This window comes from Myxine glutinosa, chromosome 4 (genome assembly GCF_964187855.1).
Source record: "Myxine glutinosa chromosome 4, kmMyxGlut1.1, whole genome shotgun sequence".
Taxonomy (NCBI): Eukaryota; Metazoa; Chordata; class Myxini; order Myxiniformes; family Myxinidae; genus Myxine; species Myxine glutinosa.
Window position 1 is genome coordinate 118,372,203 of NC_136264.1, and position 26,584 is coordinate 118,398,786.

General features: G+C 42.1%; 3 protein-coding genes across 7 annotated transcripts in view; 2 read left to right on the forward strand and 1 right to left on the reverse strand.

Moving 5' to 3' along the window:
* LOC137425122 (host cell factor 1) overlaps positions 1 to 12,326 on the forward strand; it is a 148,703-nt gene extending 136,377 nt beyond the window's left edge. For all 5 annotated transcript variants that reach the window (XM_068113233.2, XM_068113235.2, XM_068113236.2 and 2 more), the window contains 4 exons: positions 2,806 to 2,994; positions 10,658 to 10,979; positions 11,154 to 11,217; positions 11,489 to 12,326. In XM_068113233.2, the coding sequence (XP_067969334.2) occupies positions 2,806 to 2,994; positions 10,658 to 10,979; positions 11,154 to 11,217; positions 11,489 to 11,534 (621 nt within the window). In that variant the 3' untranslated portion in view covers positions 11,535 to 12,326. The remainder of the gene's footprint in view (positions 1 to 2,805; positions 2,995 to 10,657; positions 10,980 to 11,153; positions 11,218 to 11,488) is intronic.
* LOC144891800 (uncharacterized) lies at positions 1,243 to 25,701 on the reverse strand. Its single transcript, XM_078776338.1, has 3 exons — positions 24,329 to 25,701; positions 3,343 to 3,584; positions 1,243 to 3,127 (listed from the first exon to the last, which is right to left on the reverse strand). The coding sequence occupies exons 1-3, from the start codon at positions 24,347 to 24,349 to the stop codon at positions 3,055 to 3,057; spliced, it is 336 nt and encodes a 111-aa protein (XP_078632464.1). The 5' UTR covers positions 24,350 to 25,701; the 3' UTR covers positions 1,243 to 3,054.
* On the forward strand, positions 25,276 to 26,584 carry H1-10 (H1.10 linker histone). Its single transcript, XM_068113244.2, has 2 exons — positions 25,276 to 25,674; positions 25,819 to 26,584. The coding sequence occupies exons 1-2, from the start codon at positions 25,276 to 25,278 to the stop codon at positions 26,050 to 26,052; spliced, it is 633 nt and encodes a 210-aa protein (XP_067969345.2). The 3' UTR covers positions 26,053 to 26,584.

The following is a 26,584-nucleotide window of genomic DNA, read 5'->3' on the forward strand; positions in this document are numbered from 1 at the left end:
ACTCCCTCACTCTTCAATCGCACTCCTCCCTCCAGGTCTTTAAAACAGCTGTACACCACCATCTCTTATCTTCCCCCATCCAAAACCTTGATCTTTTCTACCCCCGTTAATTCACCCCAGATCCACTTTTTTGAAATACCAACTTCTTTCCTGGAAGTCCGAGCAATGTCCATGTGTTTAATACCTCTCCAACACCCCCCCCCCCCCCCCTTTCCCCATCTTCCCATGCCTCCTCCCCCCAAGCCCTCTCCCTCCCACAGATCTCCCGATGTGCCTGTTCTCTACTGTTGTACTTGTATGCTTCCCTCTCTCTCCCCATCTTGTCTCCCGCTCCCTTTATTATATGTTTTATGTGTCCGTTTTTTTTTGTGTGTGTGTTTAAAGATAGCTCTTACACGAGCCTTGATGTTGTATACAAAAAAAAAAAAATGGTTTTAGCAATTTAGCTGTATGGAGTTAAAGGCTGCCAGCCAGCCATCTTTGTTCAGATTACAAAACAAAATCTTCTGCATATGTATTCTCTCACGTATTGTTTTTGTGCCAAGCTTGAACAAAATCGGACAATGCTTTGTCGGACAAAACTCGTCCAATGTGAATTCGAGGGTTTTCTAAATAAAACTCAAGAATGCAGAAACGGACGTTCTGAAATTTGGAACATATTACCTCGATGTACAAAGCATTTATTTCTGAAATTTGCAGCTGATTTTGTCCAGTAGAAGCCGAGAAACAAATTTTCAGTCGCCATTTTAAAGCTGCATGCAGAGAAACTAACTCGTATAAAAGAAGGGGCGCTTTGCGCTTCCCTTGATATGCAGTATACCCATTTCATAATTTGCCTCCATAATCTGATTTGTGCATCCCATTATTTATAAGTCATCCGAGTGATTATTGCATTGCAACAAGGGGGGTGGGGGTGTGGGGGAGTTATTGCCAAGTTATTTTCTCCATGCTTATTGCGGTACACACAGTGACACAAAACAGCAGAATGACTCCTTTTCTCTATTCAAACTGGTTGAATGAGTCATCTTTATATTGCAGGCACCTGCAACTCACCATAGGTGAGTTCAATTCCAAAGTAAAGGACAATCACCTGCTTGAAATCTAATTATTTCTAACAACTTCTAAAAGGTGCCAATAATATTGTACGGGCCATTTTAGGATTTCTGTGTGGAATACGCTAAGATTTAGTAATTTTTTTCAGCCTTTTTTTTGTTCCACTGCAAACCAAAGAAATACATATGTGGATACCAAAATATTTTTTAATTTCAACAATTTTCTGGAAGAAATGGTGCATTATATGAAAAAAGTGCAAGGGTGCCAATATTTTTGGCCACGACTGTACAATGTGTACATGTACAGGAGTGGTGTTTGCTTGCACACTGCAAGTATCTACTTAGGTGCATCCAATGTGCAGACATAATAAATACAAGTCAGCTCCGTCAGTATCAATTTTTCCAATGTCGATATATAGGTGGGGTCATACCAGTCAGTATATTTTTGATCCAGTATATATCGATATTTAAAAAATTAAAATTTTTTTTTACGCAGGTTCCAAAAATATGTAATGGTCCATTACATATTAATGAGATGATGTACACATCATTGACACATGGTAATTCACGGCATCCATCATGTGCTCAATCTTTATAAATTATGGCAAATTTATTTCGTACAATAGAGAATTTGGGTGATAAAGAGAGTAAATATAGACAATAATCAATGACCATTAATCGTAGGTATCAGGCTAGTGCTCGGCTAGCTAACTCAGTAAAAAGCTCTATACATAGAGCTCAGTAAAAAGCCAGCTCAGTGCCCGTTATTGGCACACGAGATGAGGACATGTACAATGTATGTAATGGTCACAGGCCGTTATCTATCAGTATCGGTAATCGGCACAAGCTGATAATCCCAATATCTGAATCGGTAATAGGCACAGGTCGATATCGGCATCGGTAATCAGCACAGGCTTTCCAAAGCACACCCGATTCATATAAAATAACCAATTGCTTTAGAAACAGCCATGAGGACAAAGGAAAATGTGATTGCTCGTACACTGCCGAGGGTTAAAAGTTAAAACCTACTGTACCTACTTCCTGGCAGAGTACATCTTGACATCATACGTTCCATGCATACCCATCCGAGTGCATCAATAAAAGTGTCGGATAAAAAAATCTAACATTTCAAAGGTGGGTGGACAGTATTCTGGGTCCCCGAGCAAAAGAGGCACATTTCACATACAGTCTTTAACAGCCCCATTATATAACATGTTAACTTCAAGGTACGTTATATGTGCATACTGCATTTCCGCTTCCTGGTGCGCTGGCTTGAATGTTTTGCTGCACAATGCCGAAGTTGAGAATTATTTGGAATTATTTTCTGATTGACCGGCTTGATCAAATTTTGGCCCATCAATTTACTTACTGTATGAACGATTGTTTGGAACGGAATCCCTTTGTAACTTGGGACTAACCGTACTGTATTTTGTATAAAACATGCTTTTCAAGTGACCAGACAAGTATGAAACGCTTCATTTTATATTCGTCAATAGCTTATCTAATGTGCGCACAATGCACTATGATGTTGTCATATGACACTTCTCAATTAATTTGAAGGACAGTGGTCTGTCTGTCTGCCATTATTTTGTCACTGTTGGATAGTGAGGAAACAAAAATAATTATAATAAATAAAAGGGCCAAGACTTAAGTTTGTATCAGAAAGTTGTATTATTTGAAGGAATGTTATTTGTGCTTGGAAGAAATTTGTCAAGTTCTGTCCTCCCCACTCCGAACGCCTCTGGCCCAGCAGGATGTAGACGTGGTGAATCTTCCTGATCCTAGTGAGAGTCGGTTTGAGCAACTCCTGCCAGGCACTGCATACAAGTTCCGTGTGGCTGGAATCAACGCCTGTGGCCGAGGACCGTTCGGGGAAGTGTCTGCCTTCAAGACCTGCCTGCCTGGCTTTCCTGGTGCTCCATCGGCCATCAAAATTGGCAAGGTTTGTACACCTGTTCTTTTCGTGTCTGAGAAGGTTCTTTTTATCAGAGAGGTTCTGAGTTCATTGGTTGTAACAGTCATTGTTACTGGTAGGCGGTTGTCTTTCATTTCCATCAATTACTGTGATGAGATATCTTGATGCAAAAACAAAAACATTCGTTTTATTGTAATACATGACTTTAGAAATGACAAAATCTGCCACAGAATGCTTGGCACACACGCATATGCAGAAACCCCTAGTAACAGGGTTATCAAGGCAGCCGAACGTATATCATGTGTCAGATAATGATTGTTACCTAAAATGGCTCGCAAAGTTTTTTAAATAAGCCGAAAATACTTGGAAACTTACCGGCGAGAAAGGGCTGTGCCTCTGCACAAAGGAAAAGTTGGAGAACTTTCTGAACTTGCCCAAAAAGATGATTGCTTGCAGCTCCCATACTGTAAACTGCTGAAGACATGGACCTGTGCAAGGTTTGAAGGCTTGTAGATGGGTGCTTTCTTCCCAAACCGTTGCCCATCGATGCCAGTGAGTGGACTTTGATCCTTGCGGGATTTTCCTCGTGTGAACACGTGGTGATTAGGCAATGGAGTCTGCGATCGGAAAAACGATGCTGTCACAAGATAAACTATAGTAGATTTATGCATCTATTGGAAAAACGAAAAGTGTGTGCGTGTGCTTGCATTCTAATCAAAAAGTTCCTGGACTAAGTTCAATCTTGCAAACTAAATGACAACACATTTAATCAAGTGTATCCCCTTCAAGGTAATCTCCTGATTGAACACAATGATTTCAGCGGTCCTGCCATTTATTGAAACATCTCTGGTACTCATCTTTTGTGATGGTTTTCAGTTCCCGGGTTGCTTTTTGAATGAGCAGATTGGTTGGCACATACTGAAATCTTTCCTTTTAGGGTGCGTTTCAGTTGGTGCAGCAGTGTCATTTTGTGCCAAATCTGGTGAATATGGTGGGTGGGGAATAGGGTCCGGCGATATATCGACATACCAGTTTTATCGGCATAATTTTTCATATCGATATTCCAGTTTTGAATAAAAAAAATCTGTATTAAAAAAAATCAGTACTAAAAAAAAAAATCAGTATTTCTACAAAAATATCGGTATATCACCAACAAAGCAAAGAAAGGTGTTTATAATTCTTAAATACATGATTTAAGTGACGCTTTGATGCACTCGGCTATACCTGCAGCAGTGCAATGTATGACGTTAAGATGTACCAGGAACAGTGTGCGAAATTAACGCCAGCCCGACAGCCCGTGGCTGGTAACTTTTGTCCCGGGCTGGTATCTTTATTGAGTTGCCAGCCCGATGGTCTGGATAGATTTTGCCCTACACTTTCGTTTAAAATCGACTTTTTTCTGTTGAAAATGCATGTTTCCCTCAAATTAATACTTTTTTCTGCGTTTGCAAATTGTTTTTGTTTATATCTGGGGTCTGACATTCGACGCCATTTATATTTTCTTTCGTGGTATTTGATTGGATGTGCCATTCGAGCGAGAGCCAATGAGGATACGCCTTATATACGGTTCGCTGTATAGTACGAAACGAACTCGGTTGGTCAAACGGAACGGAGCTAAATTAACTAATATACGATGTTATATATACGATATATACGATATACGACGATATCGATACGATATACGACGGAATATACGATACGATATACGACGGATATACGATACGAATTAACTAATATATATATATCCCTGGTGTTGGGCTAGCGGCTAGGGTGCCGGCTTAGGATCCAAGGATCCTGGGTTCGAATCCCGGTCGATCGCTGAATTAACGCCAGGGGGGTTGACTCAGCCTGTCATCCTTCCGAGGTCGGCTAATTGAGTACCAGTTCACTGGTAATTCCCTGTTTGTCGTTAAAGGCGGCAAAAAGGGTTGGCGTCAGGAAGGGCATCCGGCCGTAAAACATTGCTTCAAATAGGGGACCGAAAAACAACAACAACCACGGTTCCCGAAAAAGGCCAACCCCCGCTTTGCGGGGAAAAATGGCCTCTAAAGGTGGTTATTTTTATTTATATATACGAAACGGAACTAATATGCATTGCCGTATGCGGGAGATTTATGAATGACTATAGATGTAGTATACTTTGTTCATATAGTTCCCACCAATAAGAAGATTTAAAAATGCTTTCCTTGGTGGTATGACAGCATACAAGTTACATTTCATGACACGCCATTCCGTTTCACGCACGAGGTCTGTTTCGTAGTTTGATATGACCGGAAATTGTGTATGTATCTGCTTCTTCTTCTTCACTGTCGAAGTCGGGAAACCCTGATCAGTCTCTGCAACAATGTGGCGATTTGTACCGGGAGTTGACGATCCGGCAGAAAAGAAACGACAATTGGAAACAACAGCCGCTCAAAGGCAAGAAACAAAACAGAAATATGAGCAAAAGAGAGAACGGAAGTGGATCCTAGCATGGGTTACCCAGTTCCCTTGGGTACGCCATGACAAGTCACGCAAGAAGATGTACTGCACACCATGTCAGAGTGTGTTTGGTGTGTTAGATGCGAAAAAGGTGCAGAAAACCAAGTATGCAAAATATCTCGGTGGACCATTTGTCAGTGGGTGTGACAATTTTAAGAGGGAAGCTCTAGTGGTTCACGAGTCATCAGAAGGGCACCTGGAGGCAGCTCATAAACATGCACTGAAATTTGCTGAACCAGGAACATCCATAGCAGAAAAGAGCATACAAAGATTGAATAAGGATGTAGTGGAGAAGCTGGATAAGCTTTTCCGGACTGCTCATGCCCTTGCAAAGCATTGTCGGGGTGAACCTGAGGGAGCTGGTCTGCCGGAGCCAATATCAGCAGCTGACATAAAGATCGGATGATGAGTCCGGCCTTGACACTGACTGCGAAGACGTGGTTCTGGATGACATTGAGGACTTACAGGCTTTCGTGGAAGATATGTAAAACTAACAAGAAATGTGATAGATCATAGACCGACTACTAGACCTCAAGTTTTTCTCAACTTTGTATTACTTTAACTCACCATCAAGTTATCAATTGTGACTGTCCTGCACATGTTGATCGATCTATGCACAAACTTTTAATAAAATTTCCTCACTTTTCTGACAATAAAACGTATTTGGTGTCATGAAAATATTATTCACTAGTGTTTTTTTATTTAATTATTCGAGAAGACCTATAGTTGCTATTAGGTTTTTAGGGAGTTTATTCCTGAACACTCCTAAAATGCACCAATTTGAGTCCTTATTTTCATCTCAGTTCTTCGGGCTGGTAACTTTTTCTTCGGGCTGTTAACTCTCAAAAGTTACCAGCCCAAATGGCTGGTAACTATATGCCCCAATTTCCTACCAGGAAGTAGGAACAGTAGGTTTTAACTTACAACCCTCAGCAGCATACAAGCGATCGCGTTTTCCTTTGGCCTCGTGGCTGTTTTTAAAGCAATTGGTTATTTTATATGAATCAGGTGTACTTTAGAAAGCCATTACTATAGAAAGCCATAAAGAAAGTCATTGTACTTTAGAAAGAAAGATGCACTTTAGAAAGTCAATTACCGATGCTGATATTGTTCATGTCATCTGAGCTGACATACACATACACACACATACACAACCACACACACACACACACACACACACACACATATATACTACACATATATACATCCACACACACATGTACAGCCACACACACATATACACATGCATATGCAAATACACACATATATATATATATACATATACACATATATACACATCCACACACACCCACACACACATATACACATCCACACACATCTACACACAAACACACTTGACATTTTTAGTGAATGACATTTTAAAAGTCTGCGTTGACGTTCATCAAGCCGTTCTTTGACTGAGACGGTGGGGAATAGGGTCAATTATTACACATATACACATACAATATCTCTCACAGTTCATTTCGGGAATGGGAGTTTCCACACAACGCCCCTAGCAACAGGGTGACTCAATCAATTGTGAGGGTGACTCAATGAATGGCCTTTATTTTACAGGCCTTTGAAAATGCATTTCGTTCTATAAACGGTAACTTTCATCGAATTTTATTCCCGTTTTTTTTTTTTTTTCAACCGAGTCTAAACCATAAAACCATGTTAGCGACTTTGAAAAATGAAATGAGATACCGAATTAGAGTTGAAATAAAACAGAGAGAGAGAGAGTGAAAGAGAGAGAGAAAGAGAAAGAAAGACACTGTGGGCCTAACAAAACAAAAAAAAGGCCTCAAAGCTATGCGAGTAAACAAAATAAAATGGTGGATATTTGTCTTTGAAGCCCATCCCAGACCAGGTGTAGCCACTCCCCCGGACAGACGTATCACAGACAGACAGACAGAATCACCTACGGAGAATATTATATGTATATATATATATATATTGTTGCGTTCCCGGGGTGAACACCCCTGGGGATGGATTAGGCGAGCAAGCTTAACACTCTGAGGCGTTCAGTCAATGATGGCAGAGTTATTACGCGCAGGGGAATGAGGCAGCGAAGAGTAACGAAGCTCTTACCTTCACGGACCCCACTGGACATATTCGAACCTGGTATCAACTCAAACCGACATGGAATTCAAATGTACAATAAAAATGCTTAATAAAAATTCATGCAGGAAACAATAAAATGTACGATAAAAATAATATCCTAAATGGAGCGCTCCCATACGGACCCGTATACCCACATGGGGGGAAATAAATGTGAAAATAAAGCATGTTTGTTTAGGTACTTAGCTCTGAGCATCTCTTGAACACCGTCGGGATTCGTCACAGCCCCCGCGTCCTTGCGCAGGAACAGCACACTGGTTGGCGTGCAGTCCGTGCGTGGGAACAGGCCCTAGCTCGCCGTTCGGTCACTCCAGCCATGCTTGTCCTCGTCGTCCGCTTCTCACAGCACCGACGTCTCTCAGCGCACAACGAGCCGCGACCGCCCCTTCTCATGATCGTCGAAACCCAAAGCCAGGGATTTGAAATGCTGGTGGATGGTGTTGAAGTGCTGGTGGAAGGGGTTGAATTGCTGCTGGTAGCTGTTGAAGTAGGCCTAAAGAATTGTGTTATAGGCACTTGCTTTGCCTTCTCCTCTATCAGCTTCTGAACCTCTTTTGGGTATTATGTAGCTACTTCTACATCAGCAGAAGCAGCCTCTCAAGCCAGCTTGACATTATGGAGGTTAAATCTAATTTTAAATTTGTCAAACCAGCCCCTGCTTGCTTGAAATGATGATGATGGTGTTGGAGAAGACTCAGTTTCTTCATCAGGTTGGGCTTCCTTCTTCAGGTAATTGTAGATGCTAGTGGCCTTTCTTCTTATAATAGGCCCATCCACTGGAGCAGTTTTCTGGTTCTGATCTTCGATCCAGACACTCAATCTTTTCTCCATTTTTGAACAAGGGTGTCTCTCTTGCTAACGTATGATGTTGCAATGGAGGCTCCTGCACTAACGCTGGAACGGATTTTATCTTCAGCCTTCTGTACCGTCCTAATGGTTGATTCATTCACGCCATATTGCCTGGCCAAAGATGAAGCAGAAACTGATGATAATTCATTCAGGATATCAAGTTTGACCTCCATGGTTATTGTTTTCCTCCTCTTCTTGTCTGTTTGGTTCAAATTGGGCCTTTTGGGAGCCATAATGATCGACGTAAGTTCACTTGATGGTGGCAGGTTCGGAGATGGCGACAGGTGGCAGCTCGTGCCGCACGTGTATATAATTATAAGGAATAAGGAAAAAGAATAAAATCTTTGGGAAAACGCCAGCCGTTTTTGGCCGTTTTTGTCGCAATTAATCCAGAATGTAAAATCGAACTGCGATCGCGATGACGACAGGTGGCGACTCGTATCATTGTATATACTAGGGCATGCCCGTACTATATATATATCTAAAATTATATCCCCCCCCCCTCTATTTACATGAAATGGTTTGGTCCATTCGCAAAGCCAAAGCGAACGGCTTGCGAGTACGGTGACAATCCCCCCCCCCCCTCTATTTACATGAAATGGTTTGGTCCATTCGCAAAGCCAAAGCGAACGGCTTGCGAGTACGGTGACAATCCCCCCCCTCTATTTACATGAAATGGTTTGGTCCAAAGCGAACGGCTTGCGGAGTTTGGTAAATAAATCGCCATAGCTCGGTAACTACTTGTCCGATTAATATGAAACCTTGAAAAGGCACATCCTCGGGTCCCCAGCAATATACCTGGCAAGTTTAAAGTATATCGGACCCGTGGTTGTCGAGAAACAGCGGTCACAGACAAACACACAGACAAACACACAGACAAACACACACACACACACAGAGATTACTGGAATTATAGATAGATAAATTAAATATGAATTAACCCTTGCCCACACAAGGGGGTCTTTTTAGCCTTGTATTTAGCCGAGGAAACACCTGCCTTGTGTGGACAAGGGTTAAGCAAAGTACAGTACATTAACAAGGAATAAGAATAATATAAATCTTTGGGAAAACACCAGCCACGATCGCGTAAATGCGAAACACATCCTCGCGTTGGGGAGGTTTTGACACATTTAATTTAGCATGTAAATTGGAAACCTCGTTGGAGGAAGTTTTACTGTACCTTCTTGGCAAATCCGAACTACACGTGGCAGGCAGCACAAATTATATCGATGGAATAGCACAGACTGCCCAACATTGCATACATATTTCACCTGCCGTTCTTGAAAAGTCCTTGCATATGCTACCCTTAGTTCGTTGCATACTGCCCGTTTAATCAGCTCTCTGGTTTCTGATCATTAAAATTTGAAACATTGTAAAACGTTAGTGTTCCTTACTTGTTGTTAGTCTGGTGTCCAGTGTTGATGTTTCACATTTGGTACTGTACGCATTAATTTCTGTCATGCACATTTTATGTTGAAATTGGGGGGGAAAGGAGCAGTTGGGGATCGACAGAGCTGCTGTTGTAAGCTAATTTTGACACCCTATACACATTATTCTGTAATGTTTTATATTTTTATGTGACCAATGGAAGTAAGAGGAATATGTATTAGAGTGAGGGCGGTGGGTAGAGACCACGAATGAGAATTAAAAGTGGGATTGGACAAAGCAGCCAGAACAATGAACAATATGAGCAGGCTGCGTTTATGACTCGCCTGAACATATGACAAAAACGCAGATATACAACACGCATGGATCTCGCGGTTAAAATAGTGGACGTACTCGTTGAAAATGGTTGCATGAACAGAAATAATTGCGCATAATTTATCTTATTGGTAGAACTAAGCTTGTAAATGGATTGACAAACATAGAGTTTTTCGCTCAGGCTTGAACCTGTCTGTGATCATTGCTAAAAAAAAAATCAAAAAAATCGAGGGTTTGAGCATACTTTCACAAGATAATGGAGCCTGATTCCGACATTGTTCATTCTTTTTTAACAACAGCAACACTAACGGATACAACGTGATCCTCAGGGCTGGCTTGATATCCAAAGAGCAGCATTAGCAAAATATCAACGTGATCTCATTACGTAATTGCATACCGAAAAACTATGTATCTAGTGCCTAGGGGGCTGCTCTTCTCTGGTCATGTTCCACCTCATTGAAATGTCCTCAGCAGAGACAATCTCATAAATGTCAAAACGTTTCTAATCAGAGTTTTATTTACCCCATCTTTCCCACTTTAGACGCCTGAGGGTGCACACCTTACGTGGGAGCCACCAGCAATGACTTCTGGACGTATTCTCGAGTACTCCGTTTATCTTGCGGTTCGGGGTGGAGGGGGAGGAGGACCTTCAGGCAGTACCGCCAAACCCCCTGCTCCTGGTACTGGAACACCGATGGCGTTTGTCCGTGTATATTGTGGCCCGTCTCCATCATGCCTTGTGGCAAGTTCAAGTCTCGCTGGTGCTCATATCGACATGACAAGCAAGCCAGCCATCATCTTCCGCATCGCCGCACGAAATGACAAGGGTTATGGGCCTGCCACACAAGTCCGGTGGCTTCAAGGTCAGTATAAACTATGGTCGGAGAGAGGAATGGGCAAATGTACATAAATACAAAATGTTGGCAAGAATTAGCTTTGTATCGAGTCATTTTCCTCTTTGGTGTTAATTGTATGTTTTGGTATGGCTCTGGAATCCGTTATCACTTCTTTTTTTTTGAACAATTATCTTTTCACAGACACAAGTAAGGATTCGCAGGGGATAAAAAGCACTGTAAAGAGGGCCTTATCTTCCCCCGAGGGGTAGGTTGGTTTGGTTTTCTTGTTGCATTAACTCCTTGGCTTTTTAGTTTCATATTGGTTGATATCAAGTTTCAAACTTAGAAATTGAAAGGAATATTTGGCCGAATGTTTTCTTTCATTATATAATCTTAATTTTATGGTTTACCGGCCCTCGAGGCAAAATATTTATCGTCCATGCATTCGGGAGTTATGGTGCGTCCTCCAGCTTCCTGGAGCTATGGTGCCTCCATATTGGCCTAATGCAATAATGCTCTGGTGTGTGCCCTTACAGGAAGGCCGGTGGCAGTGTGAAGAAGTCCAAAGCAGACGCCCTCTGATGCCCAGTCCGTCCAAGCATCATCCCCTTCCAGCCTGTTCATCTCGCTTTTTTTATTTTATTATTCATCCGATATGAGGCATGAAATCTGTTCAATGTGCATTATTTTATTTACTTTTTTTTTTACATTATTTTGATGCCTAAAATCTTGTCTCACGAATGACAATCCAACTGGATCATCGATGGTGCTGGGTCGACTGCTCACACTTCTTGCACGCACCATGCTGCACTGAAGTCTTGTCATGCCATCGGAAGGTTGAGTGGTTATTTAGTTTGAAAAGGAAAATGATTGTCTCTTTGCAGTATGCAAGATCGTTTTTTAAAAACATTTGTTTTGTGTGCACGTGCGTTTTTTAACGCAGCTATTGCAGTGTACTGTCACCCATTAACAGCATATTAGATGCTCTGTTGTCGTGGATGAGGAACTGATGCAAGTCGCTTTAGCCACTTGTGTAGTTGAGACAGGTGTAGTTGGTCATTGCCAGTGAATGGCATTGGGCTGTGCTGGAATCAGGGTGTTTTATCATGCGATTTGCGACTGTGTACAGGAATGTGTCGGTCTCTAAGGGAAAGTTTTTACATTTTGTAAGTTATGTTAATTGCAAGCACTTAGTACAGGACTTCAACATTTGTCCTCTTCCCTTCCCCTTCCCGATCACTTCCACGTCTCCTCTCTTTATCCGTTTCTTACCTTGCTCTGGCGTCATTTCGTGTTGATGTTCTACGTGCTGCGTGTCTTACATCTTTCGCTTGATGTGCAAAAAATAAAATAAAAAGGGTTTTTTTTTTAATTAAAAATAAAACAAATATATATATATATATAATATATATATAGGCGTTCTTAGTCTTTCACACGAAAGGCTTACCAATCAGTATTTTGTGTACAGAACGATGAAAAGGGGAAAGCATCCGTTGTATGCAAAGTTATTTCAAGGACTGAATCTTTGAGATTCAGGCAATAACGACACTTGCCAATTGCATCTGACTTAACTTGGTAATAAGTCTCCCCCCCTCCCCCCCCCCAACCCCCGCCTCCCCTTTCCCTGACATCCACTGTAATCAGAACTGCTTGTTCCCTGTCACAAACGAGCCATTATCATCGAGGTCAACACTGTTAACTCGTCTTCCGCCAACTGTCAGTAATAGCGAGGCAAAATGGTGGCAGCAAAGGACCTGCACGTGTACATCCCCATGCCTTGAGCAGTACAGCCAACGAGCACCCGGGCCGTGATTGAATGTGCAGAGGAAAAGCAAAAAAAAAAAAAAAGAGGTGAGAGTGTCTAATGCAAAGCATCTTGAGAAGAGTGATTTTGTTTTCTGTACTCGACTCTTTCTACTGTACAAGCTCCGGTTCATGAATCCCGTCGTTCGTCCGGTGTTCTCATTATCAGTCACATGTGAATAGTCTGTGATTGTGTATTATTGTTTTTATTTTTAAATAAGAAAAGCGTGTTTAATTTCCTCTTGTCTTTTTCTATCAGGGCAAGATCTTTGCCTGCATTGTAGAGTTTCTCTGTGGTTTAGACTGCATTATATAGATTGTGCTTCTTTACTGCTTATGCCTATTTTGAATAAAACACTTTTGGGGGAGAGTCTGATCTAGTTATACATCATGTTGTAGCAAAACGAGAAACATTTCGTGTGCAACAAACCAGACTCTTCAGAAAGTAAGCGATAACATTTTCGATCTTGAACCACACATTTTTTTGGGCTATGAAACAGCTTCGTGACACGTACTTCTGTCACCGTCATGAACGAACCAAGAAGCAGGTAATTGCCTTTTGCAATAATTGTTCAGTGTGAAACACTTTTGTTTTGTTTTTTGCAACTGTCACTTGGGTTTTGTAGAGGTGACGAGACATTCTTAGCAAATTAGAAAACATCTCTCCGAGACATCGGTTGGTGGATCATCCAAAAGTAAACAAAACACCGATTACATTATTTAACCAAATATTGCAATGCCACATCTGTCATAAAAAGATAGGAATCAAGTCATTGAACCTCTTCAAGCAATGTCTTTCATTTGCTCTTTGACGTGAGGAGAGAAACCGTTTATGACCTCAGAAGAGGTGATAAAGCCACTGGATCGACAACAGATATGCCAAGAAGTGGACGTCCCAGATAACGATTCCTGCTCAGGATTGATACATTCACATGACCGATCTACGCAATAGGTTTAAAACTGCCCAGAGTACTGCAAACACACTTCTATTCCATACATGTCCAAGCCTTGCACCGCACCACACTTCCAAGCACTCTTTAATTGGTAAAATCAACATTTCTGATGGACATGGGTGAAATGGGCAAGTGTCATGTTCAGTGGCGAATACACGTTTCTCCTTGAAAGGCATGATGGCCGTGCAAGGATATACAAAAGACGCAATGAGCAATGTGTCCCTGTGTGTACATGAAGCCGCAAATTTTGAACGTGGAAGTGTCATGTGGTGATCTGTGATTGATGCTGTGAAGAGGAACAGGTTGAGATGGTTTGGTCATGTGTTGAGGAAGGATGAAAGAGACTGGTTGAGAAGAGTGATGGAAATGAATGTAGAAGGAAGTCGAGGACGGGGAAGACCGAGAAAGACTTGGCTAAAGATGGTGGAAGAAGAAATGCCGGCAAGGGGGTTAACACGGAGAGATGCAGAAAATAGGGCAAAATGGAGAAGATTGTCATGGGGACTGCAAGGCTAACCCCCGCTCTAGCAGGGAAAATGGCCATTAAAATGCATGTTGTTGTTGTTGTTGAAGTGTCATGTGGGGTGGGTGGCATTGCTGAAATAATTCGCATTAACTTGATCCACACGCATGGCAGATCAATACGCTAATGAAATCTTACAGCAACATGTGTTGCCTACGCTTGAACAACTTCATCCAGGAATCATATCTTTGCGCAATAAAGCCCCTACACCCAGGGCCATTCGAACAAAGAATGTTCCTGTTAATGTCATGACATGCTGGCCTGTCATTTTACCAGATTTAAATCCGATTTTACATCTCTGGGATATCATTGATCATTGTGTTCAAACTATCGAAGGCAACCACAGACACTCAGTTACCAGGTGGACAATATGACCTCCCCTCTTAGACAAGGAGCATGGGGTCGATGTTTTGCACGAAATGACCATTTGTCGAGCATGATATTTTTATTTTATTTATTAAAGCTTGCCCATACATGATTTTCTTCACTGTCCTCCAAGAAGTTGTTTCTTGGGTTTGTTGATCTGGAGAAAGCATTCGATAGGTTCCACGTGAAGTATTGACATGGGCATTGAGGAAGTTAGGAGTGGAGGAATGGTTGATCAGAGGAGTGATAGCAATGTACAAAAGAGCCCGCACAGCTGTAAGGATGAAGGACGGGAACAGTGGTGAGTTTGAGGTGAAGGTGGGAGTGCATCAGGGGTCGGTACGAAGTCCACTACTATTTGTAGCGGTGATGGAGGTGCTGGCTCAGAACGTAAAGGAGGGTTTACTGTGGGAGTTGTTGTATGCAGATGATCTGGTGTTAATTGCGGAAAGTATGGATGGACTGAAGGAAAAGACGAACAAGGGGAAGGAATGTATGGAGACAAAAGGTCTGAAGGTGAATATAGGAAAAACGAAGGTGATGGCAAGTGGTAAAGCATGTGGTGAGGTGGAAAGAACTGGGAAGTGGCCATGTGCTGTGTGCAGGAAGGGTGTCGGAGTGAACTCCATTCAAATGTACAATGTGCGCTGAGTGGGTTTATCAAAAATGTAGTGGTCTGAGAGGGTCATTAACCAGTGTGGCAGCAACATTCAAATGTAAGGTGTGCACAGAGGGAGCTGCAGATGGAGGAAATTTTGAGTTGGATCTTGGAGACGGCATGAAACTGGAAGGTGTGAAAACATTTTGCTACCTTGGAGACATGCTGAATGGAGAAGGTGGATCAGACATGGCAACGGTTGCTAGAGTGAGATGTGCATGGAAGAAGTTTCGGGAACTGAGTGGCGTGCTGATGAGGAGGGGAGTGTCGTTGAAGCTGAAGGGAAAGGTGTATGCTGCATGTGTGAGAAGTGTTATGATTTATGGGAGCGAGACATGGGTCATGAATGTCGAGCAGCAACGAAGGGTGGAAATGCGAATGGTTCGGTGGATGTGTGGAGTATCGTTGACAGAGAGGAAGACAAATGATGAATTGCGAAAGATGATGGGAATAGAGCCTGTGATTGATGCTGTGAAGAAGAACAGGTTGAGATGGTTTGGTCATGTGTTGAGGAAGGATGAAAGTGACTGGTTGAGAAGAGTGATGGAAATGAATGTAGAAGGAAGTAGAGGACGGGGAAGACCGAGAAAGACTTGGCTAAAGATGGTGGAAGAAGAAATGCGGGCAAGGGGGTTAACAAGGGGAGATGCAGAAAATAGGGAAAAATGGAGAAGATTGTCATGGGGACTGCAAGCCTAACCCCCGCTCTAGCAGGGAAAATGGCCTTAAAATGCATGTTGTTGTTGTACTCCAAGTTATATTCAAGGCTTTTGAAATATCTTTATACCCATCCCGGATCTGTGCCTTTCCACAACTTTATCCCGGAGATCTTTTGAAAGCTCCTTGGTGCTCATGGTTTTAATGGCCTAAGCCTTTTTATTAACAAAAAAGGTTTAAAAAAAAAATCAAAACTTCAAATTAGAAATCAAAGCCAGAATCAAAACCAAATAAATCAAGAACAATAACCAAACAAGTAAATAATAAATCACACAATAATCAAACAAGAAAGCAATCCGAGATTGCAAACCCTCGCCAGGATGTATTTTCAGTGGTTTTTAAGGCTTTACTGTTAAAACAAATATGGCGGCCGAACCACGTCACCGATGACATCGTAATTATTTTTTCCCTTAACTAATTTATTCCTAGATTATGCTCAAGAAATTTCATCGTGATTGGATGAAGTTTTGTACTTGTCGAATTATGACGTCATAATGGGTGCACCTATGATATCATTAACATTTTATTCCCCATGGAGAGTTCTTTACAATGAGCCATGTCTGAAGTTTTTCTATTCAGCGCTCAGCGCTGCGAGATAGAGGTGCAATTTTTTTGATTTTTCCAAGATGGCCGCCGAACAACGTGATCTATGACGTCATAATTATCAATAAAAAATTCTACAGGTGGAGTTGCACCGATGGTGAAAATTTCATGTCAATCGGACCAACGGTTTCAGAGAAAATCGTTTATTCTGTGCGGACAAACAAACACAATCAGACAAACGGACTCAAATGCAATACCCTCTCCTCAGGCGACAAGTAAATAAATAAACAAGAAGACGCCATGCGTAGCACGATACTTGCAAAATCCGCCCTCCCCCACGAAAAGTTTTCCATTGATACAGCAAATTGTCCATCTCATGAAGATTAAAATTTACAATCTTGATCAAAGCTCGGGTCAACAGGATGAAAAGTGACGATTTTTCAGATGAAAAATGAGGATTTTAGAAATTTGGCCTATGTTGACCTTTTGGCCTATGTTGACCTCAAATATACTTGGTGGTTGAATTCAGTTACCAGATATGCAAGTCCTCTTCAAATTTCAAGTCAATTGGATGAAAAATGAGGATTTTAGAAATTTGGCCTATGTTGACCTTTTGGCATATGTTGACCTCAAGAATACGTGGTGGTTGAATTCAGTGACCAGATATGCAAGTACTCTTCAAATTTCATGGCAATTGGATGAAAATTGAGGATTTTAGAAATTTGGCCTATGTTGACCTTTTGGCCTATGTTGACCTCAAAAATACTTGGTGGTTGAATTCAGTGACCAGATATGCAAGTCCTTTTCAAATTTCAAGTCAATTGGATGAGAATTGAGGATTTTAGAAATTTGGCCTATGTTGACCTTTTGGCCGATGTTGACCTCAAGAATACTTGGTGGTTGAATTCAGTGACCAGATATGCAAGTCCTCAAATTTCAAGTCAATTGGATGAAAATTGAGGATTTTAGAAATTTGGCCTATGTTGACCATTTGGCTGATGTTGACCTCAAAGATACTTGGTGGTTGAATTCAGTGACCAGATATGCAAGTGGTCTTCAAATTTCAAGTCAATCAGATGAAAATTGAGGATTTTAGAAGTTTAGCAAATTTGGTGACCTTTGGCCTATGTTGACCTATTGACCCCAAAAACAATAGGCTTCTTGCTTTTGACGAACTCTACGACTTGGTGAAGTTTCGTGAAGATCGGTTGAAAATTGTGACCTGTAGGCCGGTGACAAACAAACAAACAAGAAGACGTCATGCGTAGCACGATACTTGCAAAATCCGCCCTCCCCCACCCCCCCCCCCCCCCCCCCAAAGTTTTCCATTGATACAGCAAATTGTACATTTCATGAAGATTAAAATTTACAATCTTGATCAACGCTCGGGTCAACAGGATGAAAATTGACGATTTTTCAGATGAAAAATGAGGATTTTAGAAATTTGGCCTATGTTGAACTTTTGGCCTATGTTGACCTTTTGGCCCATGTTCACCTAAAATATAATTTGTGGTTGAATTCAGTGACCAGATGTGCAAGTCCTCTTCAAATTTCAAGTCAATCAGATGAAAATTGAGGATTTTAGAAATGTGGCCAATGTTGACCTTTTGGCCTATGTTGACCTCAAATATACTTGGTGGTTGAATTCAGTTACCAGATATGCAAGTCCTCTTCAAATTTCAAGTCAATTGGATGAAAAATGAGGATTTTAGAAATTTGGCCTATGTTGACCTTTTGGCCTATGTTCACCTAAATATAATTTGTGGTTGAATTCAGTGACCAGATGTGCAAGTCCTCTTCAAATTTCAAGTCAATCAGATGAAAATTGAGGATTTTAGAAATGTGGCCCATGTTGACCTTTTGGCCTATGTTGACCTCAAATATACTTGGTGGTTGAATTCAGTTACCAGATATGCAAGTCCTCTTCAAATTTCAAGTCAATTGGATGAAAATTGAGGATTTTAGAAATTTGGCCTATGTTGACCTTTTGGCCTATGTTGACCTTTTGGCATATGTTGACCTCAATAATACTTGGTGGTTGAATTCAGTGACCAGATATGCAAGTCCTCTTCAAATTTCAAGTCAATTTGAATGAAAATTGAGGATTTTAGAAATTTGGCCTATTTTGACCTTTTGGCCTATGTTGACCTCAACAATACATGGTGGTTGAATTCAGTGACCAGATATGCAAGTCCTCTTCAAATTTAAAGTCAATTGGATGAAAATTGAGGATTTTAGAAATTTGGCCTGTGTTGAGCTCAAGAATACTTGGTGGTTGAATTCAGTGACCAGATATGCAAGTGGTCTTCAAATTTCAAGTCAATCGGTTGAAAATTGAGGATTTTAGAAATTTAGCAAATTTGGTGACCTTTGGCCTATGTTGACCTATTGACCCCAAAAACAATAGGCTTCTTGCTTTTGACCAACTCTACCCTTTGGTGAAGTTTGGTTGAAAATTGTGACCTGTTGGCCGGTGACAAACAGACAGAACCACAAACACAACCGACCAATATACTTGAAAAATCTTCGATTTTGCAAGTAACAAATGTCCAATCAATAAATCCATTCCAAAGCCAATCTCGATGTAAAGGAATTAGGGATTTGTTAAGGATTGTGCTTAAATGTGCACGATACGAGGGTCGTAGTTATGATAAGATAGAGAGGGATTAAAGTCAAGGGAACGTGTGTTAGGGTGCCTTCACATACACGGATTATTCTTACGAGTCCTTACGGATCGCCAACTCGTAGTCAATCGCAAGCATCCGTAATCCATCTTTATTTAAATATACTAGGGGGTCTCTTGGTCCGTTGTAGCAAATTTTCATTGGTCTTCACGGCCTTGTAGCATACCTGCCTTCCGAACTCATGAAGCTCTTTTGGGTTTACACCTGTAAGTTGGAATTCGCTTTAATAGTAAGGGAAACATGAAAATGTGTTAACTAAATTGTTACCAAAAAATTTCTTCACCAATATGTTTGTAAAGGTGTGTAATAACATGTGTTAAAATGTTGAAGGTCAACTCCCGTGGGAAACCCAGAAAAAAGCTGTTGAATTCGGGTACCGAAAAATTATTTTCGAGAATTTTTATTTTTTTTAATCGGCCCTTAAGTAACTTATGAGGGGTCAAATAAGGGTTTTTCATGATTCTGAGTTGATTGTTAACATTTATATTTCACCACAGACTCCTTTGTGGAAAAATAATTTCTAAATATATCTCATTTTCTACTTTGCAGGACATGGAGTCTAGCAATATGGATGAAGACGTTACTCCACCTGTGCTCAATTGCTTCATCGGTGCACGCTCGGATACACCAGCTGAAGGGCTCATACCGGCAACTCCAAAGGGATACTCAACTTTATTGAAACAAGCAGAAACTGTCGAAAATGTTACTGTTGTGGAACGTATAAAGGAGGCTCAAAAGGAAGGAAAACTGAGGTACCACCAGAAGTGTAAAAATGATCTGTACAACAACTTTGTTGCAACCACCAAGAAGTCAGCTCAAGCATCAAAGGCAGAGAAAGAGTCATCAAAGTTGAAGAGAAGACACACTACTTGTGAGTTCAGTTCATCAACTGGCTGCAGTTCTAGAAGATCACAGTCAGTTGACCTCCTGTATAAGGATGTATGCATTCTTTGCAACCAACCAGCCCAGCTCTACAAAAATAATCCAGCACAAGCTAGAAAGAAATACAGAGTGCCAGATAATTTGACTGCAGATACACTGAAGGCAAGCTTGCTGAAGACAGCACGGAGTCGCGGGGATGACTGGGGCACTGAAGTCACTGGACGCCTGGAAGGGATCAACGACTTGGTAGCAGAAGAAACACTGTACCATTTGCGATGCAAACTTATGTTTGCGAGAGGTGACAGTTTGTCCAAGACTGATGAGGAAGGAAAAAGGAAGAGAGGACAGAGGAGTATTGATGAGGAGCGAGAGGCAGTTTTTATTGAATTCTGTGAATGGTTAGACTCAGAATTAGAGCATGGGGTAATGAACATGGACCAAGTCCATGAAAAGCTGCAGGAGTTTGATCAGTCACCAGAGAAGAGCCTTTCTTATACAAAGCATTGGCTAAAGATAAAACTTCTAGAGAAATACGAAGACACCTTGTATTTCACAACACAGGAAAGAAGGGCAGATGTACTCTGTCTCAAAGATGGCACCGACAATATTCTGCGAGAGCATCATGCTAATCTTGACCATGGAGATGAGAAGACTCAGATCATAAAGACGGCACTCAAGTTCATATCCAATGATATTGCCTTGATTGATTTAGGTCCAAAGTCATACCCCACCACACACAGTATGACTGACATCAATAGTCAGCTGACACTTGTTCCTGCAAGCCTTCAGATGTTCTTGAGACCGATTGTCAAGACAGACGAAAGAGTTGCCGTTTGGGGGCAGAATTTTATTAAGGCCTGTCGACCTCGGTCTGGAGTATTGCCACACCAAATGGGGCTTGCCATACAACTTGATCATAGATTTGGGTCAAAATGGATGCTCAACAAGTTCCACCGGCTGGGATACACTGAGTCTTACACGGAGACACAAAACTACAAATACTGCTTCCTTAATAGTAGGAGTGGAGATGATGTTCCAGATACTTCTGGCACTCTTGACACCATTGTGGAGGAAACCGATGAACAGATCAATGATGAGGTTGCGGTTGATGCTGCGCTTGAGGATCAATCAGTGATGACAGCCAAAGTGCCAGCCAGTGAAAGTGAATTGTCAAGTAATGATCAGGTGGTCTTTATGGAGGTTGGGGAAACAAACAATGCAGTCACTCAGTTTGTTGGAGACAATATAGATTTAAACATTGTCTCTATTCACGGAAACACTCCCTTTCACTCAATGGGTTGGATCGAAGTCACCTCTCTGGCACCACCTTTGCCAGATCCACAGACAACAGCAGCTTTCCCCCGGGTGAAGTTGAAGGCACTCGACAAAGCTAAGATCCTGAGAGGAACTGAAGTAAAGATTATTCCATTTACGAACAGGAAACAGATAGGAACGAACGCGATCATGTTTCTCCCCCTCGCTGAGCTTTCCTCCTCCCTGGCTCATGATCAGCCACTCCTCACTCCAGGTGACACACTCTGGGCAGCGGGGTGGGTGATCAAAGCCAACGATCCTGAGTTCCCACACTCCAACTGGAATGGCTGGATGAAGAGAATCCATGCTAATGATGCAAAGCAGAGCACACAGATCGAGTTCCTCCCAGTTATTGAAGGAGACCCTAATGACCTCAACACCATCTTCACCACTCTGAAAGAGTGCATACGGCGCGCTGGGGTCGCTATAGTGACTTTTGATCTTCCGATTTGCTGAAGGCTGTGAATATAATAAAGCAGGCAAATCTACCCGTCATTCCAAGGTTGGGTGGTTTTCACCTGCTGAAGTCTTATCTTGGATCAATGGGTAACATCATGGAAGATTCTGGACTACTAGATGTGATCCAGTTGATCTATCCTGGAAGTACGACAGCCAACCACATCATGGATGGAGGATGTTTTGACAAGGCAATCCGTGTTCACCTCCTCATCGATGCAGCCATCTATCAACACATCATGAAACTTGCCTTCACTGAGGAGGAGCGTGGTGACATGAAGACCTTCATGGAGAAGGTGGCTGATGGGAAGATGGGAGTCAGACACTCAGACACAGTAGTGAGCGGCAGGAGTGATCAAACCAGAGACTCTACCTCCAACAGAGGGTGCAGCTGCACAACATTCACTCCGTGCCTACCTGCAGACCCGGGACTGGATCCTTCTACAGAGCATGTCTTTGAACCCCAGTGACTATGGATGGACAATAGGTGTGCATGGGTATGAGCCAGTTCCAACACTGGACCCCATGGCTCCTGAGGAGCTATTGCAGTTCACGAGCTGTAATTGTCATGGAGATTGCAGCAACTGGCGATGCAGCTGCAAGAAGAATGGGGTCACGTGCATCTCGGCCTGTGGAGTCTGTAATGGCATTACATGCAGAAACTGCAGTCATGATGTTGTTGAGTCTGAAGAAGACATAGACAATGACTTGAAACTTCTGACATTGTGAATGAGAAATAACTCTTGAGTATTATATATGTATGTGAAATAAAAGCTACTTTGTGTGTAAATGTAAAAGTGAAAATATAAATGTTAACAATCAACTCAGAATCATGAAAAACCCTTATTTGACCCCTCATAAGTTACTTAAGGGCCGATTAAAAAAAAAAAATTCTCGAAAATAATTTTTCGGTTCCCGAATTCAACAGCTTTTTTCTGGGTTTCCCACGGGAGTTGAACTTCAACATTTTAACACATGTTATTACACACCTTTACAAACATATTGGTGAAGAAATTTTTTGGTAACAATTTAGTTAACAGATTTGTGAAATATCTCATAAAATGCCCTTACTATAATGCCCTTCTGTTTCGTACCCTTGACACACTCCTCCCTCTCACAGATGGACGAAAGGACCGATAACATATAGACCTCGTGGCGGTTTTAAACATCCACGTGGTTTTAAACAACATCCATGTGAACATCCACGTGGTTTAATCACCGACCTGTATGCAAATCACAGATAACCGTGGGGACCTATCACTTGACATGCGAACATACAATATCCGCCTGACAAGTTAATGCATGTGATGAGGCCTATGTTGACCTTTTGGCCTATGGTGACCTCAAAAATACTTGGTGGTTGAATTCAGTGACCAGATATGCAAGTCCTCTTCAAATTTCAAGTCAATTTGAATGAAAATTGAGGATTTCAGAAATTTGGCCTATGTTGACCTTTTGGCCTATGTTGACCTTTTGGCATATATTGACCTCAAGAATACTTGGTGGTTGAACTCAGTGACTAGATATGCAAGTCCTCTTCAAATTTCAAGTCAATTGGATGAAAATTGAGGATTTTAGAAATTTGGCCTGTGTTGACCTCAAGAATACTTGGTGCTTGAATTCAGTGACCAGATATACATGCCCTCTTCAAATTTCAAGTCAATTGGATGAAAATTGAGGATTTAGAAATTTGGCCTACGTTGACCTTTTGGCCTATTTTGACCTCAAAAATAGATGGTGGTTGAATTCAGTGACCATATATATAATTCATTTTAGAAGTTCAAGTCAATCAAATGAAAATTGGTGATTTTAGAAATTTGGCCAATGTTGACCTTTTGGCCTATGTTGACCTCAAGAATACTTGGTGGTTGAATTCAGTGACCAGATGTGCAAGTCCTCTTCAAATTTCAAGTCCATTGGATGAAAATTGAGGATTTTAGAAATTTGGCCTATGTTGACCTTTTGGCCTATGTTGACCTCAAGAATACTTGGTGGTTGAATTCATTGACCAGATCTGCAAGTGGTCTTCAAATTTCAAGTCAATCGGTTGAAAATTGAGGATTTTATAAATTTAGCAAATTTGGTGACCTTTGGCCTATGTTGACCTTTTGACCTATTGACCCCAAAAACAATAGGCTTCTTGCTTTTGACCAACTCTACCCTTTGGTGAAGTTTGGTGAAGATCGGTTGAAAATTGTGACCTGTAGGCTGGTGACAAACAGACAAACAGACAGACAGAACCACAAACACAACCGACCAATATACAGTACTTGAAAAATCTTCGATTTTGCAAGTAACAAACAAACAAACAAAAACGTTTTTTTTTAATCGAAGAAGAAGATAATTGGTGCATTTTATGTGGTAATTCGTACTTTTCAGCATGAAAAATGTGCGTTGTACTATTATCACACTCTTGCATGTTATTTTGTTTATGTTCACATTACATAGCCATTCACATTTATAAAATGATTTCGTACCTTTGGTCGTGGTATATTCATTTTTGGATCTCTGTTAAGCGAGCCTCTTCACTTGGCCTGTTCTTGCATCAAATTTGTTGTCGGAGTGATCACGTTTCATATCGTTCTCTCCATTTCTCTCAATACTCAATTGTCCTTCACATTTTGGTTCGTCTATTTGGGGAGACTAGTTAGTGAAGAAGAAGAGCAGGACATTTTGCCTGGGTGCCCGGATCGCTCAGCCTCGGCCACATGGCGGCGCTTCATCTGGCGCCCCAATTGTGTTTGTTTGTACCATTTCATTGTTCCGTTTATTCCTTCACACGCATTCACGAGAAGACTGTGGCACGCCGTTTGTGAGTTGGCACGGCGGTCACACCACCGACGCATCCAGTTGGTCCATGCGGCCGTGGATGGAGCGTCAACGGACGCTTTTCCCGAGACACCCCCAGGCTCAGACGCGGCAACGAGCCGACGCAGCGCGATCATTTACCGTAAAACGCTTTCTTTCCACGATCAAAATGACAATTTCTGCATACGGAGCCCGCGGCAGGAGACCCGGTGTTCCCTGCGACGGCGAGCGAGGACTTCCTGAGCTCCGGAAGGCGCAAAGCAGTTCGAGACGGTCTGGAGAAAACACAACCGAGGAACTCCCACAACCTGGAACTGCTGCTGTCGCCACTGACGTCCGCGTTCCTTTTAAATATGCGAGTGTGTTGGGCGGCGGTGAGTGCTGGTGCTGTGCTTGATGCTTAATTTAGCCCTTGTATGAGACTTTCTGCTAAAACCTCGTTTGATCGTTCATTTCAACCTCTTGTTTTCTCGTAATTGTACCTCGTTCGGTTGCTCCTTTAATTGAGCGAAAGTGTTTTTTTCCCTTCACGCTTGAGATAAGTTTGTCGCTTGAATTGTCCAGATCACCCCGACCGTCGGACGGATTTCGCCCACCGCCGCCCCCGCACCCTGGGATGTCTGCATCGGGTGTAGAAATGGCCCCGGCATCAGCGACGACGGATAATAACGCGAGAAGCGGCAAGAAAGGCAAGGCGGGGCACGCGTCCTTCAAGCGGTCTCCGAGAAAACGAGCCGCTTCCTCGGTCTCTCAGAGCGCCAAGACCTCCTCGGTCTCTCGATTGTCCAAGAGGAAGAACCAACCCGGGAAGTACAGCCGTCTGGTGCAGGACGTCATTCTTCGCCTGGCTGACCGCGGAGGGTCCTCCCTCGCCAAGATCTACCGTGAGGCGAAGACTGAGGACTGGTTCGACCAGCAGCACGGACGCATGTACCTCAAGTATGCGGTCAAGGCCCTGGTGGAGAATGGGACCCTGGTGCAGACCTCGGGTACCGGAGCAAACGGCTCCTTTATGGTACATGCCGCCTTCATTCTCATGAATATCATCCATTATCTGTTCTTCCATCGTATCCTAAAACCATCCCCGACCCTCCCACTCCCACTCACATACATCCTGAGAATTGTGTTTTTTTAACGTTGCTTTTATTATTCCCCATAGCTGAATAAGAAGGGCAAGAATGATGGCGAAGCTGACAAGATCAAAACAACAACCCAAAGATCACACAAGGCTAAACCCATGGCTTCCAAGGCAACTCCCAAAAAGGCCAAGCCGAGCGTGGCCAAAAATGTCAAATCCGCTGCTAAAAAGATCAAGAAATCCAAAGTCAGCGCTGGGAAGCAGAAGAAGTCCAAGCGCAACGTTCCCAAGCATCCCAAATCGAGGAAGGCTTAATGGGTCTTTTGGGGGCTTTGATATATATATATATATGGCACTGTGTTCCTGTAGTTACTTTGTAGGATGGAGTAAACAAGTGTTGTGAATATATATTCGAACATTATTTTTCATCAGTTTTTTTTGCTTTGCTGAGTACTATTTATACTCTCGCCCCCCCCCCCCCCCCCTTGCCCCCGAAATACATCTCACCTACATATTTTAACCCATTTGGTTGGACAAGGAAAGCTTATGACTGTGGATTGATCAAATTCATACATGTTCTTGAGTGGGCAGAAAGTAGGTCTTTGTTTTTGTCTCAACCTTCCAGATCCACATGCTCTGACTACCATGACTGATGAAATCGTATTTCCGTTTTGTATTTCTTTCTACTTTTATGCATTTTGTTTGACAAATAATAATCCAAGTTGCGCTTTTAACTTTCCGCTTGTATTATTAAAAGTCTGCAGCCTGTGATCGACGGTAACGAAGGATTCGGTGTAAACTGACAAGTTTTCACAATGTGAAAATAAAACGACTTGTTTGACTGTAA

Coding starts and splice junctions, on each gene's coding strand:
- LOC144891800 (XM_078776338.1), bottom strand. CDS start 24,349: ATGAATATACCACGACCAAAG. Junction 3,585..24,328: donor TGAATATACCACGACCAAAG/GTACGAAATCAT, acceptor TTCCGATCGCAG/ACTCCATTGCCTAATCACCA. Junction 3,128..3,342: donor GGCACAGCCCTTTCTCGCCG/GTAAGTTTCCAA, acceptor TTTTGCATCAAG/ATATCTCATCACAGTAATTG.
- H1-10 (XM_068113244.2), top strand. CDS start 25,276: ATGTCTGCATCGGGTGTAGAAATGGCCCCGGCATCAGCGACGACGGAT. Junction 25,675..25,818: donor GAGCAAACGGCTCCTTTATG/GTACATGCCGCC, acceptor TATTCCCCATAG/CTGAATAAGAAGGGCAAGAA.